This window comes from Tachypleus tridentatus, chromosome 4, assembly GCF_004210375.1.
Source record: "Tachypleus tridentatus isolate NWPU-2018 chromosome 4, ASM421037v1, whole genome shotgun sequence".
Taxonomy (NCBI): domain Eukaryota; kingdom Metazoa; phylum Arthropoda; class Merostomata; order Xiphosura; family Limulidae; genus Tachypleus; species Tachypleus tridentatus.
Genome location: NC_134828.1, coordinates 27,645,676 through 27,667,126, shown reverse-complemented (window position 1 = coordinate 27,667,126; position 21,451 = coordinate 27,645,676). Strand labels below are relative to the sequence as shown.

At 32.0% G+C, this 21,451-nt stretch overlaps 1 protein-coding gene across 4 annotated transcripts in view; it reads left to right on the top strand.

The window, feature by feature from the left end:
- Positions 1-349: 349 nt before the first annotated feature.
- The window catches only part of LOC143248740 (phospholipid-transporting ATPase ABCA1-like), a 75,382-nt gene continuing 54,280 nt past the window's right edge, over positions 350-21,451 (top strand). For 2 of the 4 annotated variants that reach the window (XM_076497418.1, XM_076497415.1), the window contains exons 1-9: positions 406-445; positions 8,847-8,916; positions 11,489-11,582; positions 12,605-12,746; positions 13,773-13,921; positions 14,740-14,876; positions 15,513-15,707; positions 17,232-17,324; positions 20,763-21,033. In XM_076497418.1, the coding sequence (XP_076353533.1) occupies positions 432-445; positions 8,847-8,916; positions 11,489-11,582; positions 12,605-12,746; positions 13,773-13,921; positions 14,740-14,876; positions 15,513-15,707; positions 17,232-17,324; positions 20,763-21,033 (1,165 nt within the window). In that variant the 5' untranslated portion in view covers positions 406-431. Of the gene's footprint in view, positions 483-721; positions 878-8,846; positions 8,917-11,488; positions 11,583-12,604; positions 12,747-13,772; positions 13,922-14,739; positions 14,877-15,512; positions 15,708-17,231; positions 17,325-20,762; positions 21,034-21,451 lie in introns of those variants that run through there. The other 2 variants (XM_076497416.1, XM_076497417.1) reach the window with 2 other exon arrangements.

Genomic DNA, 21,451 nt, shown 5'->3' with positions numbered 1-21,451 from the left:
AAAAAAAAACTGTTGACTTTTAGCATGAAATGAGCTTGGAGGTTTCACATATGTCATCAAGACGAAGACAAAGTTACCAGAAAACCTAATACATTTATACAAGATATGGAAAATTATATTTATAAATATAATTTGAGACAATGCTAATTTCTACATAAAATACTTTTAGACAATATTGTCATTTTTTTGAGTTTACAACATTTAAAAAAGAAAAAGTCTCCTTTATGCAATATTTCCTCGTTGAAGTAAGGTTTATAATCTTATAGCATTAACATCAATAAAAGTTTGTATTATCATAATATTATTATAGAGGGCGCATTTCTTTGTGCTGTTCAATGTTTTAGGTACAGCTGTACCGAGACATATTATACAACGTTCGCTCTGATGATTTACAGCAGCGACCGAATGGAGTGAGTAAAAAGGAGAGAGTGATGGTGTTACAGAGGTGACTGAGAATTATCGTATGTGAAAACTGAAATTAGGTAATATTAATTAACTGTACATATTGCGATATTTTGTAGTAATTTGTTAAGAAGAACAGTGATGTATATACGGTACTTAATAACGGATAGTTAGAACATACAATGAAAAAATAGAATAAGTACTTTCCAGTTGAAGGACATTTATTCACTTGCTGGCAATGCCTCATAATTATGACTAAAGTAGGTCTGTTGTCACTAGTAAAACGAAACAGTGAATAGTTTCCAGGCTATTGTTCTTTAGGTGCATGTGTACTCTGGCTTCCTGTAGACTTATTCGTGCAGTACAGAATATCGTATGAAAGTGGTTGTTGTTTTCCTTGTAACTTTAAAAGTTTAATTCAGAAGACAACAACATTTGGTGACTGATGGGTAGCAGTATTACTAGGCTTTACAAGGTATTGATATTACATGGTTTTAAATATTTTGAGAAGGTATTTTTAGGAACAATGTACAAGTGTAGTTAATAATATACATATTATATGCGCGTTGTAGTTATTGGCTATAAGTTACTTTTTCCGACACCTAGTTGCACAACGTTAGTGCGTCTTTCGACCGTTTCAGAAATTAAAAGCTGTATATATACCACATTTCACAGAAATGCTATCCGTGATATTTTTGTATTTAACATAACAGATGCTTGAACGTTCTTTCTTGTGTGTTAGTTACTAGAATTTGGAAGAAAAAATGCTTTAAATCGTAAGAGTATAAGACTAAGTGTACTTCAATAGAAAATGTAAAGTATATATATATTCTCGGCATAGTTTACATGAAACTGCCCTGTTTGTCTGTTTTATTTTACATCAAACTATTCCGTGTGGTTGTTTTGCTTTACGTTAAACTACTCTGTATGGCTGTTTTCGCTTACATGAAACTGTTCTGTATGATTGTTTTCGCTTAGATGAAACTGTTTGGATATTTTGGTTTACATGAACCTGTTCCTTAAGGCTATTTCAGTTCACGTTAAACTATTCTTGTGGGTGTTTTCGTTCGCATGAAAGTGCTGTTTATGGTTTATATTGAATTACTCTATGCAGTTGTTTAGGTTTACACGAAACCACACAGTGTGGCTGGTTTACATTAAACTACTCTGTGTGGTTGTTTTGAAATATGTAAAACTACTCTGTTTAGTTGTTTTTATTTACATGGAATTACTGAGTGTGGCTGTTTTAATTTATATTAAATTACTCCGTGTGGTTGTTTGGGTTTACACAAAACTACATAGTGAGGCTGTCTTAGTTTACATGAAAGTGCCCCATTTTTCTGGTTTACATGAAATAACACAATGTGGTTGTTTTGGTTTATATGAAACTACACTTTTTGGTTTACATTAAAATGCTGTGTGTGACTGTTTAGGTTTACATTAAACAACTCTGTGTGACTGTTTTGGTTTGCATTCAAACACTATGAGTGTTTTGGTTTACATTAAACTGCTCTTTGTGACTCTTTTGGTTTACATTAAATCACTCTTGTAGTTGTTTTAGCTCACATCATATTGTCCTGTGTGGCTGGTTTGGTTTACATTAAACCACTCTGTGTGAGTGTTTTGGTTTACATTAAACCTCTCTGTGCAGTTGTTTTAGCTGACATCATATTGTCCTGTGTGGCTGTTTTGGTTTACTTTAAACCACTCTGTGTGACTGTTTTGGTTTACATTAAACCACTGTGTGACTGTTTTGGTTTACATTAAACCACTGTGTGACTGTTTTGGTTTACGTTAAACCATTCTGTGTGACTGTTTTGGTGTATATTAAACCTCTCTGTTTAGTTGTTTTAACTGACATCATATTGTCCTGTGTGACTGTTTTGGTTTATATTAAACCACTCTGTGTGACTGTTTTGGTTCACGTTAAACCACTCTGTGACTGTTTGGGTTCACGTTAAACCACACTGTGTGACTGTTTTGGTTCACGTTAAACCACTCTGTGTGACTGTTTGGGTTCACGTTAAACCACACTGTTTTGTGTGTGTGACTGTTTTGTTTATGTTAAATTGTTCTGTTCACATTAAATCACTCCTGTTGTTTTAGTTTAAACCACTCTGTGTGACTGTTTTGGTTCACGTTAAATTACTCTGTGTGACTGTTTTGGTTCACGTTAAACCACTCTGTGTGACTCTTTTGGTTCACGTTAAACCACTTTGTGTGACTCTTTTGGTTTACATTAAACCACTTTGTGTGACTGTTTTGGTTTACATTAAACCACTTTGTGTGACTGTTTTGGTTTACATTAAACCACTCCATGTGACTCTTTTGATTTACATTAAACCCCTCCATGTGACTGTTTTGGTTCACGTTAAACCACTCTGTGTGACTGTTTTGGTTCACGTTAAACCACTCTGTGTGACTGTTTTGGTTCACGTTAAACCACTCTGTGTGACTGTTTTGGTTCACGTTAAACCACTCTGTGTGACTGTTTTGGTTCACGTTAAACCACTCTGTGTGACTGTTTTGGTTCACGTTAAACCACTCTGTGACTGTTTGGGTTCACGTTAAACCACTCTGTGACTGTTTGGGTTCACGTTAAACCACACTGTGTGACTGTTTTGGTTCACGTTAAACCACTCTGTGTGACTGTTTTGGTTCACGTTAAATTACTCTGTGTGACTGTTTTGGTTCACGTTAAACCACTCTGTGTGACTCTTTTGGTTCACATTAAACCACTTTGTGTGACTGTTTTGGTTTACATTAAACCACTTTGTGTGACTGTTTTGGTTTACATTAAACCACTCCATGTGACTCTTTTGATTTACATTAAACCCCTCTGTGTGACTGTTTTGGTTCACGTTAAACCGTTCTGTGTGACTGTTTTGGTTTACGTTAAACCGTTCTGTGTGACTGTTTTGGTTTACGTTAAACTGTTTTGTGTGACTGTTTTGGTTTATGTTAAACCATTTTGTGTGAATGGTTTGGTTTATGTTAAATTGTTCTGTGTGACTGTTTTGGTTAACATTAAATCACACCTGTTGTTTTAGTTTACATCATATTGTGCTGTGTGACTGTTTTAGTTTACGTTAAACCACTCTGTGTGACTGTTTTGGTTTATGTTAAACCACTCTGTGTGACTGTTTTGGTTTATGTTAAACCACTCTGTGTGACTGTTTTGGTTCACGTTAAACCACTCTGTGTGACTGTTTTGGTTCACGTTAAACCACTCTGTGTGACTGTTTTGGTTCACGTTAAACCACTCTGTGTGACTGTTTTGGTTCACGTTAAACCACTCTGTGTGACTGTTTTGGTTCACGTTAAACCACTCTGTGTGACTGTTTTGGTTTACATTAAACCACTTTGTGTGACTGTTTTGGTTTACATTAAACCACTCCATGTGACTGTTTTGATTTACATTAAACCCCTCCATGTGACTGTTTTGGTTTACATTAAACTGCTCTATGTGACTTTTTTGGTTTACCTTACACCACTCTGTGTGACTGTTTTGGTTTACCTTACACCACTCAATATGGTAGTATTTGTTTATGATGAATTGCTGCATGTGATCAGGATGATAAATATAAAAAAGAACTGAATAATTGGATGTGTTACCAATCATAAAGAAAACTATACATGTTGTACATGATATAAACTGTATTTCTCCAAATTTTATATTTGTTTATTTTGTGCAGCTCAGTTTTATTAATTTCCTAATTTGTGAAGCTATGTGGATTTTCTTCTGTGAAGATAGCATTATAAATTCACACCTATGATCTGTTATAGTTACTGTTCCTACTGATTTGTCTGTAAAAATATTGATTAATATAATTTTTGTTTTTGGTTTTATAGAATGAGTGTATTTTGCTTGTATGTGAATGATATGCACTTTTATTTAGGTTTAGAGGCCAGTAGCATGAGAATAAATGGTGTTAAATTTTGTGGCAGTGGCTAGAAACCTGTTTTATTGTATGTTGTACATGCTCTGATTGATGTATTGTGGAAGAAAGTTGTGTCTTTGTGTTAATACTTCCTTAAGCAGGTTCTAAAGATATAAAGCTGTTCTTGTTTTACTTGTTTCCCAGAGACTTTTGCTAATTGCCTGGAAGCTATAAAGAATTTTTTCCTCTTTAACTTCTTAGTGATGGGAGTGAGTTAGTAGCCATATATGCATTTTGATGCTCGATTTTTATTATTTACACCTTCAAACTGGCTAGATATTATTGACACAGAAGTTGTTTTGGACTCTATACTGAGGCTTTTTTCAAGCCTTGGGGACGTTGTTTTAAACTCTGTACACAGGCCTTTTTTCTGGGCAGAATGGAGTAGTCAGTGTCAAGTGCACCCATAGTTGTTATTATTAAGTAACAAGTAGATGCAAGTATCTCATTGCTGGAAAAGCTTTCTTTCTAACTGGCATTTTAATTTTGGACAAGACATAAAGGAATGAACAGTAATGATGAATGAGATTGGAATTTTTAATCATAGCTCAACATCTTGGTAGACTTTATTGCTATAAGAATTGCAGTGTTTGAATAGAGCTGATTATTTTTGGTTTGTTTTGTTTTTTGAATTTTGCACAAAGCGACTCGAGGGCAATCTGAGCTAGCTGTCCCTAATTTAGCAGTGTAACACTAGAGGGAAGGCAGCTAGTCATCACCACCCATCGTCAACTCTTGGGCTACTCTTTTACCAAGGAATAGTGGGATTGATTGTAACATTATAATGCCCCCACGGCTGAAAGGACGAGCACGTTTGGTGTGATGAGGATTCGAACCTGCAATCCTTTGATTACGAGTTGATCCTTAACCCACCTGGCCATGCTGGGCCAGATTTCTTTTGGGAAGGTTTTCTTATATCAAAGATCAGTTGTGTATAATATTAGTTGATAGCACAAAGTTATCAGTTCAGTAATCTTACACTTTTTATGGAATTGATTTGGGTAGGTGAGACAGATGTGTTTTTTTTTTTTAACTAACCTTGAAATTTGATATTCACAACTTGATGGGAAGTGTGAAGATTTTATCATAGTGAAGGTTATCTGTGATATATATTAGATATCTTTATATATTTTTCCTTTTGTACTCTTTGATTCATGTGTATCCATTGGAATGATATCACTGTACATGCTGTCATTAGTAAGGGGTCCTAGAGTATTGTGATATTTGACATTGGCAGAAAGAACAACAGCAGAGCTCTTGTAACTGGGAAGAAGGCATGAAATTGCATTGTAGTTTTTAACTGCAACACCAACAACAACTTTTTTTAAGCTAAAAGTAATGTAATTTCTGGTCTAATTCTTGAAGTAAGAAAGTATTAAGGATGTGTTCTGTGATAGTTATTTTAATTTAAATAGTTTTAATATATATAAAAAGTGCATGATACTAATATACTCAGTGACTGACATTGAAAAAGTTTTTACTGTTAATTACATAATTAAAGTAAAAAATATTCATTGTGTACTTTTTTGGGGTAGGAGAATATTTACGGGTTCAAAAATATCTGATCACAAACTAAAGTATTCATTATTTTTTTTCGGGAACTAATTGAGAGTATAATCAAATAATTCATTGGTAAATTATCTTATAAATTTTATTTTTGTGTGTGAACTAATGTTAAACCTTGCCTTAGAGAAATATTGATAATGTTATAAAAAATGTGATTTTTAATGGATCGACACTTAGTGATTGTAATTTGCTGTATAAAACTTGAAAATATATTTTTTCATTCAATATTTATGTCTATTGTTTTTAAGGACTTTGTGGTAGTCTTTTGGGTGTTTTATCAAAAGATGCTAATTTGGTTTTTGGTCATGTATAAGCAGGTAGACTTGAATAGGAAGACAGGTGTTTAGAGCTCTAATAACTGTGTAAGCATGTGTTGAATTTACAATATATAAAGGATAGTCTTTTATATTTCCTATGTGAGCAATTTTCAGTGTACATGTAAGGTAAATGAAGTGTAATAGCATAACTGTTTGTGTATGAACTTCAAAGTATATGTACAATTGTACTTAGTCTATTTATTTATAATTGGCACTTAAGACCACTGCCAAGTTCTCAGAATAAATGAAGTCTCAGAAGTTTGCTTTTAAGTTTGAAACATTAAACGTTTGAGTGCACCAAGTTCATCGTGAAATTAATTTTTAACTAGTTGTGGCTTTTTCTGGTATGTAAATGTTTAATAAAGTAGCTAATAAAAAATGAAACATTCTATTATGAAATATAATCATCATTTCAAAATTCACAACAATTAAAAGAGAGAAAAAAGAAATAATTACATTTATTGTTGTAGTCATGTGCAAATTCATTTATTATCCCTTTTTCTTAATTGTAATAAATGTCGGCAGGAAATTCAAGTCGAAAATTCAGAATATTAATAAAAGATGTAAATAGAGGAAAATTGTTAAAAGTGATTTATTTGTGTTTTTTTTTTTTGGTACAAACTTAATAAAGAGTGTGTATGGAAACTTTCTTACCCGTAGTATCAGTCATAGTGTCTGTCTTCATCAATTTGTTTTCTGTAGTACAATCTGTTGGAATGTTTCATGATTTGGACATTATGTTGGCTACTTTTGTAACTTTCTTTTATAATACAATCTGAATAAATTTCATTCATTCGTGATATCAAGGAAAATCTGAGCACTGTAACACCTGCCTTCAGTTTTCCTGTACACAATTTAATGGAATGGAATTTTTCCTCCTGAACCTGATAATACTTATTTTCTATAATTCAGTCTAATGGTATGTAATTCACGATCTGGACATCATTACATCTACTTTCTGTAATTCAGTCTAATGGAATTTAATATGATATGGGCATCATGACATTAGCTTTCATCAGTTGTTTTTTGTTGTGAACTCTAATGGAATTTTTCAAGACTGTAGGATTTTTTTTCTGACTATAATGAAGTTAAGATGTACTAAACAGTATATTGTAGCTAGCAATAGGGATAATAGGATTTTGGGTAACATCTATATAAGCAATGAATACAAGACAAGGGATATTATTGTTTATAGATTATAGATCACCTGTAAGGCCTCATGTAGAGTATTGTCTACAGCTTTGAGTTACTTACTCACTTGTTGGAGAAGAGCCACTAGGATGATACCTGGGATGGTAGGATTGTCTTATGAGGAGAGACTTAAATCTTTGCATTTATTTTCTTTAGAGAGGAGAAGGGTCAGAGGGGATTTGATTGAGGTGCTTAAGATTATTAATGGTATTTGTGTTTACCAGTGAAAACAACAGGACAATAGGTCATAAATTCAAATTTTGGCAATGTAGAAGTCATCTGCAGGTGAGACAGTATTCCTTTTCAAAGAGGGTGATTGGCTTTTGGAATAAACTACATTCAAGGGTGGTTGAGGCAAAAAATGTAGTTGAGTTCAAGAACAGACTGGATGAATACAGGAGAAATAAGGAGTAATAAGTGTTGGGAGCTGGAAGGGACATCTTTGATGGGATAATAAGCTCCTTTTTGCATCTTTAAAGTTTTATGAATTTTTTAACAATTTAGAGACCTCATTCTCTGAATTCCTTTAATTCTGAAATATTCAAACAGAAATGAACAATTAGGGCTAGCAATTGTATAGACGTGTTGGGTGATTTTTATTTATACTTTATTACTAGTGATGTTGATTTGATATTTAAGGTTATCAGATTGTCAAGATATGGTATTTAATAACATATATGTTAAATTTAGTTCAAATGCTTAAGTGTTTTGGGTATTAATATTGTATTTTAATGTTGTCAATACATTCTGATATTTATTAATATTATTATACCTGAAATGCTAATTGATTAAAGAAGTATAGAAAATACAACTTTACATAAACTTTCTTCTGTCTTTCTTTCCTTATGCCTATCTTTATAGTTCTGTCTTTCTGATTACATGTTTGTTTCTATCTTTCTGAGTCTCTTGTAGCTGTTCTATTTACCTGTTTATTTGCTGATCTTTCTGGCTTTCTTTGTGTTTATTTTTCTATCTACTTCTACTAATGTAATAGTTCTTCAGAAATTTTCAAATTGTGATAATACTAACAGTTAAGGAAAATATCAGCATCTTGGTTTAAAATGAGAAAAAGAATGCTTTACCACTACTACAGAAGGATGACTTATAGTAAAGAAATTAATTTGTCAAAATATGTTTAAAACTTTTCAACTTTTTAATACCAAGCTTGTTTTTAAACAAACTTTTATCATGTCATTAAGCATGTTTTAATGTGTATAATTTGCTTGCATCATTCTTCAGTCCTTTGGATTGCAGTTTCAAGAATTATATGGTAATTGCATTAATTATCCTTTCAGTTCTTTCATTGAAGTGTAATGCTCAATTTTTTAAAAGGCTTAACTGTGTCTTGAGAAGAAGACTGAGATTAGTTGTTCTGTTATAGATTATAAAATGTTGAATAAACTAACATGTATGTTATTTTCCTTTGTAGAAGTATGGGGTTAAGGAATCAAATTTATCTGCTACTTTGGAAGAATTTTACGCTTCACAAGAGACAAAAGGTGAGCATCATTTACATTACCTGTTATGAGAAAACATCTTTTTATATCATAAGGATAAAACACAGGTTTCTAACTTTGTAAAAATCAAGGGATTGAATTGTAATTTTCACAGCAAAGCTGAAAACATAACATGTTACGTTACATTAGCAACTACACCATGCACATTGAACCAACAATGCCAGGAAGAAGCATAATGTGTTACATTACATCAGCAACTAGAAAGGCATCACACATTGAACCAACAATAACATGTGTCATTACATCAGCAGCTAGACCTTGAACAATGAACCAAAAATACAGAGAAGAAACATAACATGTTACATCACATCAGCAACTAGATCTTGAATATTGAACCAAGAATATCAAGAAATAAACATAATGTTTCACATTACATCAGCAACTGAGCCTTACACATTGATCCAAGAATACAGGGAAGAAATGTAACATGTCACGTCACATCAGCAATTAGACCTTGAACATTGAGCCAAAAATACTACTTTAAAAAAGCCATGGAGAGTAATGTGATAACTTTGTCTGATGCATCATCATGTGCTGTTATTGCTAGTATAGAGATCACAAGTGAAGAATGTATGAACTGTTTATTACTCCATGTGAATTTACAATCTGTACTGTTGGTGCCTCTCTAGGTATCATAACTTAACAGTGTATAAATTGTGTATTTTACCATTTGAGCTTGAAGGCTGCATTACTAGTATGTTGGAAATTCTATAAAATCTGTTCTTCAAGTGAATTCTTGGACTGATTGCTCCTTTTGAGAGTGGCCTCTGTAGAAGACTTGTAGTAAAAATTACTTACATTTGTTTGTTAACATATGTTTAAAACTTTTCAAGTTGTTAATACCTACATTGTTTCTTAAACACTCATCTTGTTATTAAGCATGATTTTATGTGTATAATTTGCTTGTATCTTTCTTTAGTCCTTTGGATCCAAGTTTTGATGGGGTAGATATTTTATTTGATCTCATTTCCATTTGTGATCTGTTCAAAATGTGGAATGCTGCTTTTTACATTTTAAAATTAGCCTTTGTAGAAGACTTGTAGTATTTATAGAAGTTAATAAACTGTTTCTAGAAGAAGAAATTTTTTTTCATTGCTTCTTGACTTTTGATATACTGAGTTGAAAGGATTTTTGCCTTTTTTTAGTAGTCTAGAAAAGTTATTTTTATTAGTAGATATTAATTGCTAAACAGTATAAGTAATTATTGTCTACCAATGAAAAAGTAATTTATTAATAACTAGACTTGATTGTAACTTAATTTTTTGGAACATCGTGGGATCCATTGGTCCGTCTTGGCTCTTCTATCCTCTAAACTGAATTAAAATGATTTAAAAAATAAATATAAAATAGTAAAACCAGTATTTATCATTCATATATTTATCAAAGTTTTTCTTAAAGTCCATTAAATTTACTGCCACTACAACATCTAAAGGCAACTCATTCCAAATACCACCCACTCGGTTAGAAAAATGAAACCATCTTAGCAGAAGATGACTCCTACCCTGCTAAAATTTATATTTGTTTCTCCTAATTGTACTATTGCACTATTAGATATGGAAAAAAAAAAAAGATGATGCACTAACATTACAATCTTGAACTTCTCAATCAAATCCCCCCAAACTTTTCCTCTTTCAAAATAATAAATTCAGAGATTTCTACCTCTCCTCATTTGATAACCCTCCATCCATGGTACCATTCTAGTAACTATCTCTGAATTACTTCCAACAATTTAATGTCTTTTATGTGGTACAAAGCCCAAGACTGACTATGATATTCCAAATGTGGCCTAACCAGTGACCTGCAGAACGAAATTATAACTTTTTTAGACTTGTATTCAGTATTTTTGTAGATACAACCCAACATCCTATTTGCTCTACAACTAGAAATATCACCTTGCTTGAATGGACTGATCAAGTACAATTTAATAACCAAGTCATCTCGTAATCATTTGATAATAGCCTTCTTTTATCATCCATCAAGGGTCCTACAATAACCAAAACATCTTGTAATCATCTGATACTAGCCTTCTTGTGCCCTGCTGGTACAGTGGTAAGTCTATGGATTTACAACGTTAAAATCAGGGGTTTGATTCCCCTCAGTGGACTCAGCAGATAGCCGAGTGTGGCTTTGCTATAATAAAAAGAACAAACTAACCTTCTATTATCATCCATCTAGGGGCCTACAATAACTAAGCCATCTCGTAATCATTTGATAATAGCCTTCTATTATCATCCATCAAAGGGTCCCACAATAACTAAGCCATCTCGTAATCATCTGATACTAGCCTTCTTTTATCTTCCATCAAGGGTCCTACTTCTATTTTAAGATTTTCTTTATTGTTGGTAATTAATTTGGACAAGATATAATATATGACTGCAACAAGTAGTTTTATCTTTTAAGTAACTTCTTTTGAAATGATTATTTGTAGCTAAAAAAAAGCTGGTTTATTGATGAAACCTAATCTTATAACTGTACAAAGTTAAAGATTTTTATGAGGTGTTTATGCTTATATATGTTTATATATTTTTTTTAAAGCAAGCTTTAATCTTAATAGGTCCGAGTGGTAGTGGAACTAGTATGGCCATTGTTTCTCTTTTTAATATTGACGTGGGTGAGGACACGTGGATTAAAGTTATACATACATGAATGTGAGTTGATATATATTATTTTAAAATATATGAACTAATGTGAATATAGATGCATTATTCAAGTATAGTGACAGTTGTGAGTATAAATTTATTATAAATTCTAAGAGTGTGGGAAGATATATTAATGAAGTGTAATAACTAATGCAAGTATAATTATATTAGTAAAATATAAGAAAATAGAGGAGTAGAGATATATTATTCAAATGTAATGGTGTGTGTGAATATAAATTTATTATAATATAGGGACGAATGTGAGTAGAGATATACAGATTGGACCAAAATTATCTTTTCTATTTAATAATTAACTAACTAAGAAAATACAGTCGTGCAGTTTCCAATGTCTTGTAGCCTGACTCATACAGTATTTGTTGATGTGTCTGTAGGTTTTTTATGTGAGCACCATTAGGGACTCTCAGCACGTCTAACTGGTATTGGATTTCAGTCCATGTTTGCTGCAACTTGTCTACATGTTGCAGTGGTAATGCTATTTGTTATCCTGACATTTAGCTGTAATGTTTATCATAGGTTTGCAGTATGTGGTGTCCTTAACATACCACCAAATAAAGATGTCTAGTGGAATGATGTTTGGCAAATGTAGAGGTCACTGAATTGGCCTAACCATTCCATTATACTAAACCTTTTCTTGCACAATTGCCAGTTTGTGAGGTAACACTATTCACTGCAATGAAAAAAAACACCAATAATAACTGTTTGCATTGGGCTACAATATATTGAAAATTGCATTGTTGTATATTTGTAGTTACTTAATTATTAAATTGTAAAATAGGAAAGATAATTTTGGTCTACTCCGTATTAATCAAGTATAATAATCACTTGTAGATATGGTATTGAAGCATAAGAAGAAATGTGAACAGTGTTATATTATTGAAGTAACACAATTTAAAAGGTTCAGTGGAAGTTATTGTACACATAGTTGAATTTCTTAAGCATGTTTTTTATTTTTAATCTTCCAATTTCATTGTGTACACTAACAACTTACATTTATTTTTTTATATTTGAAGGCCATTTTGATGAGAAGGCCTTGCCATCTGCAGGAATATTACCATTTTTAAAAAGCACAATCTGTACATTTAACAATACTTGCTATTCACAAGTTGTGAATGGTCAGTCTCCAAGTGAGGTGCCAACATTTAACACTTCCATGTGAGTAAACATATGTTGAATTAAACATATTTAACCTATATATACTAGATAATAACTAAAAGTGTATCCTGTTTTGTATGTAGTTAATGTTTAGCAACCAAATGATATATGTTTCTTTTTATTTTGCTTTTCTTTTTGCCTGCTTATTGAAAATGCAAGTTCTTACCAAAAGGAACTAACAACAACATTTCCTAAGTATATCTGAAGCAGCTTTTATGTTGAAATCAGGAATTTATGGTTTTACTGAAAAATGAACTTATGCATGTGACTATTTAATTACAGAGGACTGTTAGATATACCTGTTTCCTTATGGTTTAACTTTGTGGCTGCTTAAATAAATATGTTTCCCGAGCTTCGTTTTTGCACCTCTTAGTAATACTTTTTTTCTTTGATATTTGTGCCAGATATTCACTGTTTTGTACAACACATTTTAATGTTTTAGATTTCTTTTGAACAAGTCTTGTAGTATTTAAGCACAGATTGTTTTTTAGTGAAGTCTCCACCCCAGAGATTATAGATGAGATAACTTTATTCATTTATTTGTTGTTCTAAGGATGAATACAAGTTTTATTAGAGGGGAAAACATTGTTTTTAATAAGTTTCATACACAAAATGTTTCACTTTTTGAAATATTTGAAAAACATTAAGCAAGTTGTAATGTTATATTACTGGCATCATGCATGTTAATTCATGAATCTAATTCAAAGTTTCAATTCTTCATACACTTTTCAAATGTAATTGCAAAATAAAATTTAACTGTTTTGATGTTATGCTGTTGAGCAAGGAATTGTGGCATCGACCACATTATGGAGTTAACACTTATTCTGAGGTAATTAGAGAACATGTAATGTACATAGTAAGGGTTTAATAAGTGCTCAGATGTTTAGAACAAAATGGATTTCCTTTTTTTTTTGCCAAAAATTAAAAGTTCAAGTTTATGATCCTTCCAAAGAACAAAAATTACTGAAATTTAATAAGTGGAAGCTGAGTATCACTTTTTTACTTTTTAACATTGTTATCTTACAGAGTTATGAGAGCTGTTTCTGATGTGGGAAATATCTTCAAGAAACAAATAGAATCTAAAAATTTTGAAATGTTTGATAAACTTTCTACTAATTTAAAGTCATTAACTTTATTTGTGAAGAGATTAACCGACCCAGATTCTTCCTTAAAAGGTAAGGAAAGTTTTGAAGGAAATAAAAAAATATAAAATTAAATACTGGAAAGGAACTGATCTTGTAATGAATTTATGATGTTAAAAATATAGGAAAAAATATATACCAAGTTTGTATTTTCTAGTCCTAATTGGTTCAGTAGTAATTGAATTGTCATTATTGATCAAAAATAGGGCATATGACATGAACCTCAATATTCGCAATGAAAATATTAAAGGTACTTGTTATCTTTTGTTTTATTATTTACTTAATAGTTAAGTATAGTGAGCAGTGTTTTATTTTAATTAGACCAAGAACAATATTACTGAAGTGTAACTGCTGCCTTTAATTGTTTCTTTCTTATAAACAAATATATGTGTAACAGAAGCTGGGAAAGGTAGCCTGTTGCAGCCTTTGTTTGAGAGTAAGCTGAATGAGGTAACATATTCTATAGAAAGTCTGTTACAAGCAAGCTGTGTTTGAGATTAAACTGATTGAAGTGACATAATCTATAGAAAGTTAGTCTTGTACAGTCTGTGTTTGAGATTAAACTGATTGACATAATCTATAGAAAGTTAGTCTTGTACAGTCTGTGTTTGAGATGAATATGTATGTCAGAAGTCATTGTGTCACTTTATTAAAATTATATATATACATGCAATTCTGTATTCTAGAGGAATGTATTTTCATATTAGGTTTATGTAATTCACTGAATAATACCATAATTAGTAGTCTTATGATGTATTACTTCACATGTTGTTCAGGGGAATAATGTTGTTTTAAATGACCCTACATTAATGTATGTTTTGTTTTGTTTTGTTTTGTTTTTTACATTAAAGGAGAAATAAACATGAGTCACATCCTCAGAGATGTGGGTGAAGTTTCTGAATCTGTGCTTAACCAGTCATATGGATTGACAAAAGATACAGTGGAATCCTTGTTGAAAAGTAGAATCAAAATAGGGGGAATACCTCAGGTGTGTATCGGCTTGTAATGTGGAGATTATAAAGATGTTCTGTTTAGTTCTTTATGATATGATAATTAACCATGGTGTGAAGGTTTTAGTTTCTTTATGAAACATATAGTATGATATTTAACCATGATATGAAGTTTTCAGTTGCTTTATGAAACTTGTGGTAGGATGGTTAACCATGGTATGATGGTTACTGTTTATTTATTAATCTTGTGGCCAAGGTTACAATTTCTTCACAAAACTTGTGGTATGATGGTTAACCAAGGTATTAAGGTTACAGTTTCTTTATGAAGCTTGTGATATGATGGTTAACCAAAGTATTAAGATTACAGTTTCTTCACAGAACTTGTAGTATGATGGTTAAACAAGGTATTAAGGTTACAGTTTTTTGTGAAGCTTGTGGTATGATAGTTAATCAAGGTAAGAAGGTTTTAGTTTCATTATGAAGTTTGTGGTATGATGGTTAACCAAGGTATGGAGGTTTCAGTTTCTTTCAGAAACTTGTGGTATGATGGTTAATTCAGGTATGGATGTCTTATGAAATTGATTGTATAATTTTTAAACAAGATATGATAGTGCAAATAACTTTTAATAACAAGTAACATTGCTGCAATATATTACATGCCACCCTTCTTCTAGTTGTTTGCAAGAGGACGTTTGTCAGTGCCTGCTTTTGTCTGTAAAGGGGACAGACTCAGAAAACTTCTCTCACCACCTGAAGAGGGAGATTTTAAACTATTCATTAATGATCTCTGTAAACTTACATCTGATGAGTGGAAACATGTAATATTGGAACTAGGAAAAAATCTTGATATCTTAGAACTGTTGCGTCAGGTAAGTGTAAAAACACTGCTGTAAAGTAGTAAAGTGTTTCTTGTTATTTTTATCTTAGAATTAATGCTAAGTGTATAAATTAAAAGTGCCAACTATAAATGCTTAATTTCAGTTCATTTTGTAGTAGTTTCCAAATTTCAACACATATTTTAATGTTTTATACTAACTGTGTAGATGAAATGGTTATTTTGTAAAATACAGATGTCTAGTTTTTCTAATGCTTGACTGTCATGTAATTAAGAATAATAATTATTTAAAGAGCAAAACATATTGTGCTGATGTTCATATGTTTTATTGCTGCTTAGAAAATGTAAAAATGTCTTTAGATATGTGTTGAGAGCTGATTCATCATTCTAAGTGATCAGTGAGAGTATATATCATGTGATCTGACTCCTCAATCTGAGTGATCAATGGAGTTTATATGAAAGTGTGTATCATGTGATCTGACTCCTCAATCTGAGTGATCAATGGAGTCTATATGAAAGTGTGTATCATGTGATCTGACTCCTCAATCTGAGTGATCAGTGGAGTTTATATGAAAGTGTGTATTATGTGATCGGACTCCTCAATCTGAGTGATCAGTGGAGTTTATATAAAAGCGTGTATCATGTGAGCTGACTCTTCATTCTAAGTGATCAGTGGAGTTTATATGAAAGTGTGTATCATGTGATCTGACTCCTCAATCTGAGTGATCAATGGAGTTTATATGAAAGTGTGTATCATGTGATCTGACTCTCAATCTGAGTGATCAATGGAGTTTATATGAAAGTGTGTATCATGTGATCTGACTCCTCAATCTGAGTGATCAATGGAGTCTATATGAAAGTGTGTATCATGTGATCTGACTCTCAATCTGAGTGATCAGTGGAGTTTATATGAAAGTGTGTATTATGTGATCGGACTCTCAAAGTGATCAGTGGAGTTTATATGTGTATCATGTGAGCTGACTCTTCATTCTAAGTGATCAGTGGAGTTTATGTGAAAGTGTGTACCATAGTAAGGTAAATGACTGAATGTCAGTCAGTGGGTAATTTGATGCTAAGATAGAAATCACTGAAAAAACAGAAAGAGTGATTTGTTATTCATTAACCACCACTTGTTTAGTAAGTTTTTTAGCTACTGGTATATAGAGAGATCTTGCACATTATTTATTACCTAAAAACTTGTTTATAAAACCCATCATAAAAAAAATTCTGAATTGTATTAACTGTTAGTATTGAATCTCTGGGCTATTTTAAAATATGGAGGTAAATGTTTATTGTTTTGCTGATGATGTTTCATATTTTCTAAGTCTTATTCTTCTATAATCTGTTGTTGCAAGTGTAATCTTTACTCCTGTGTTACTTTGTAATATGTTTTTGCAAGTGTAATCTCCACACCTGTGTCACTTTGTAATCTGTTGTGCAAGTGATATACCAGCATAGTTATGAAGTATTACGTTCCTCTATATATACTGCAGTTGTTTTTTCTATTTCATTATTCAGCTGATATATGTATATTTACAATAAAATTTCTTACATTCAGATATCGGGAATACTGGAGCAAAACATGGGAAATGCCATGAATCTGGAGCAGTGGGAAGCTGTTGCTTATTCTGTTAAGGAAGTTGTAACAGAGGTAGAGATTCATTTAGTAAACAGAGTGTTAGTACTTTTAACCTTTATTTTGTTTATGTTTTCCTGAACATAAAGAATATTTCTGAAGTCACTCGGGAAAATAGAGAACCTAAGCACTTTCGAGTAGATCAAAATGCTCATAACAGTTTGTTAAAATCACCTTCCACTAAAGCCTATATAGTAAGGGCTGCACCCTGAATACTTTAGAGTCTATAAATGGATATAACAATCTTTTTTTTTTCCATCATCAAAAACAATGTAGATTTTTTCAAGGTATATAACTAGATGTTGTTTTTAATATTTCACTTTTACCAACTGTAAAAAGATTGTCAACTTGCCATATGTTTGGTTTTTCATGTGTAGGATTTAATGCCTACTGATGTAAAAAGATATCTAGATATATATAAAGTTTCTCTTCACTTTTATTTAACATTCATTCATTTACTTGTGATGATACCCTAAAAGGTATGCAATAGATAGATACTATGAAAATTGAGGAAGTTCAACTAAATACTGTAATCAAATGTGCCTGTTGGGTCATTTTAGACCTGTTTTTGTATGTTTATTGAAAAAACAAAAAATAACCTTGTGCTTACTCTTTACCATGTAATATAAACGATAATTTCTGTACTGGTTTATGACAAGTCATTATCTGCAACAGTATATAACATTTTCTTGTTTGTCATCAGCCTATGAAAGTTAGTTGTAGTTACTTTTATTTGTTTATATGCTATGCTGTTGTTATATAAGATTTTTTTTTTTTGTAAAAGCTTAGTACATTGTACTGTAATGACTCTGGAGTCTCACCACATCATTGCATTTGATGTCATGGTTTATCATAACACTGACACTCCAGTGGATTTTCCATTACAAAAGGCTTTGGCACAAGATTTATGTAACTAAAGCATAGTTTTCTTCCCTGTAGGCTTTCCAATAACACATCTATTATACAAGGATAATGGTTTTCCAATGTCTGCCTGTTTCAGTAGTTTGATCACACGGTTATAAACAAGTTCTGCGTTCATTAACCTAACTGGTATGTTATTGTATGGAATAGTGTAAATTCCTGACTTGTTCTCCAGCTGCTTGATATGTGAAATGGAAATATTGTGGAAGAAACTTGCGTACTCATGAATTCTTTTGTTTTTCCAAAGAGAGATGTTTCTTGGTTATGTTGTGTACTGTTACCTGACACACATGGGTGACCTTTGCCACTGAATGTTTTAAAATTTAACCAGGACAGGTATTTAGTTTAAAGGTGAGGTTCAAGAACCTAACTCACCTAGAATATACAAGACCATGGTTGTTGCTCTTCACTCTGCACAAAGAGAAAGATTTTAGTTGGCAGAAGCAAAGGATGACATAATGATGACAACTTGTGTGAAGAAAGCTGAGCCACCAAACATAGAGACTTGTCAGAATGAAATTTCTACTGCAAAAATGAGATGGCATCTTTTTATGGATGTTGGAGAGCTATAACTTTTACGACTTAGAAGTGAATGTGGTGGGGAGATGCACGTACTTTGGGAAAATCCAATGTCATAAGACAAGTACCATATTAATATATTTGACCTATGCTCAGACTTAGAGGCAAGACATGATTATTATAATGATGATAACTTGTACTCCATTATTTTGAAGCATTGTTAATTGGAAGCATTCCCTTGGAAATTCTAAATCTGTGATGTCTACACTTCTTTATAGTTTGAGTATAAGAATATTTTACATCAAGAAAGGGCTGCTGTATACTATTCACAAAAGCAATTAGTTTTTGGTGACACTGCATTACCAATGTAATGCCAAACAATGTGAAAATGTGGGTCTGATACTTTCCATTCTACTACAATTCTATTTTCAGCTGTGTTTGTCCTGTGATTTGGTGATTTGCATATTCAAAGTAATTTTAATATACCATACCCAGTCTTTTATATTTTAACTTTTCAAACACTTGTTCTAAAACCAAGCAGACAAGCTTGTAACAATACCTTTTAGTGGATAGAATATTCTATAAATATCATTACGTTTCAAAATCTGGGTTCCTATAAGAGAATTTTATCAAATAAAATGTTCTTGGAGAACTTTTTTTCAATATTTCAGATGTTTTGTGGCTGTTAACTTGTGTGTTTTACATTTTCTAAATCTAGTTCTTGTTACTGTTATCACAAATTACAACCTAATTCCAAGAGATTGCTTATCATATATTTGAGATGGTCTCCTGAGAAAGATTTGTTCTTATGCTGAAAGCTAAAAAGTTCTGTAAATTTTCATTGAATTTCAAAATTTTATACTGTTTATCATGAGTGTCTAAACAGTTGATCAATACAACATAAAAAATAAGGAAAAAAGGACCTATTGGTGCATCTAAATTGGACACCAAAAAACTCGAAACCAGACCTTGTTATTCAAGTATTTATCAAACCTTTTCTTAAACTCCCTTAAATTAACTGTATCTGCCACATCTGAAAGCAACCCATTCTTTTTATTTGAAAATGACTTTTACTCTGCTAAAATTTATATTTGTGTTCCCTTTCCAACAATTCTCACCATTCAGTATTAAAAAAATGATGGATCAATACCATCTGTTCCCTTGATAATTTTAAATACCTTAATTACTTTCTATGTAACTACTTAGTTTATCAAGATAAAACAACATCATAGATCTTAACCAATTCTCATATGACATGTTTTCTGTCACAGATATCACCTTAGTATCCTTCCTCTGACCAATTCTCGTATGACATGTTTTCTGCCACAGATATCACCTTAGTATCCTTCCTCTGACCAATTCTCGTATGACAAGTTTTCTGTCACAGATATCACCTTAGTATCCTTCCTCTGACCAATTCTCGTATGACATGTTTTCTGTCACAGATATCACCTTAGTATCCTTCCTCTGACCAATTCTCGTATGACAAGTTTTCTGTCACAGATATCACCTTAGTATCCTTCCTCTGACCAATTCTCGTATGACAAGTTTTCTGTCACAGATATCACCTTAGTATCCTTCCTCTGACCAATTCTCGTATGACATGTTTTCTGTCACAGATATCACCTTAGTATCCTTCCTCTGAACTCTTTTTCTAAAACTTCAACGTCCTTTCTAAGATAAGAAACCCAAGAGTAAACACAGTTCTCCAGATGTGATCTACCCAATGACCTATACAATGACTTTGCAGCATGTTTAGACTTGTGTTCAATAATTCCATAGGTACAACCTAAAATTATGTTTGCTGTACCACGAGAAACAACACAGCTTTGATGTTTTAATTGATTGCTCACTAAGAACAGTGTCTTTTCATCATGTGTAACAATGTTTGAATATATTTAAACTTGAATCTGTTCTAACTGTCTCATTTGATATCCATTGGTAATGTTCACCTAGAATGAGATTTCTTTTTGTTCTGATAAAATTGTATGGTTATTCTTTACTTTCTTTCAGGCTGCAAATTTAGAAAGTTTGTGGGAATTACAAAACAACATACAAATTTCACTGGAACACGTGCAAGATTTTCTTAGTTTTGAAAGTTACAACACAACTGCCCGCTTAATCCAAGTATTGATATGTGGGCGAAACACGACTGAATTTTTCGATCCCAACAATCAGGGCCCAGCTCGTCGGTTTGAAGAGTTTAAGGATCAGTTGGAAAGAGAGAGAGAAAAACAGGAAAATAAAAATGACACCCAAGAGTACAAATATGATAACGCAACGAGTAAGTCTATTTTTTTTATTTATAATTCTCAATGAACATCAAGTTCATATCTTTGCATGAGAAACATGAAGTTAGAGCACAGTTTTCCAGTAGAAATGTTTAGAAGCTTAACTGGTAATGGAAATAACTAATAGATTTTGCTCACTTGTAAGAAATCATGAATACTTTTATCATCTGAATGAGGTAGAGCAAGAAAAAATTATTTAGAGAATGTAAAGTAACAAACTGTAATAATAACTTGTTGCTGGAGGAAAACTTCTAATGAAGTGTAATAATAACTTTTTACAGGACATTAAGATAATTAGTAATAAACTGTAATTATAACTTACTGTCAGAGACTAATAGAACTAGTAATAAACAGAATTGATGACAAATCTTTTTTTTTTTTTTTGTGCATCCAAGTCAAATTGCAAGTTAT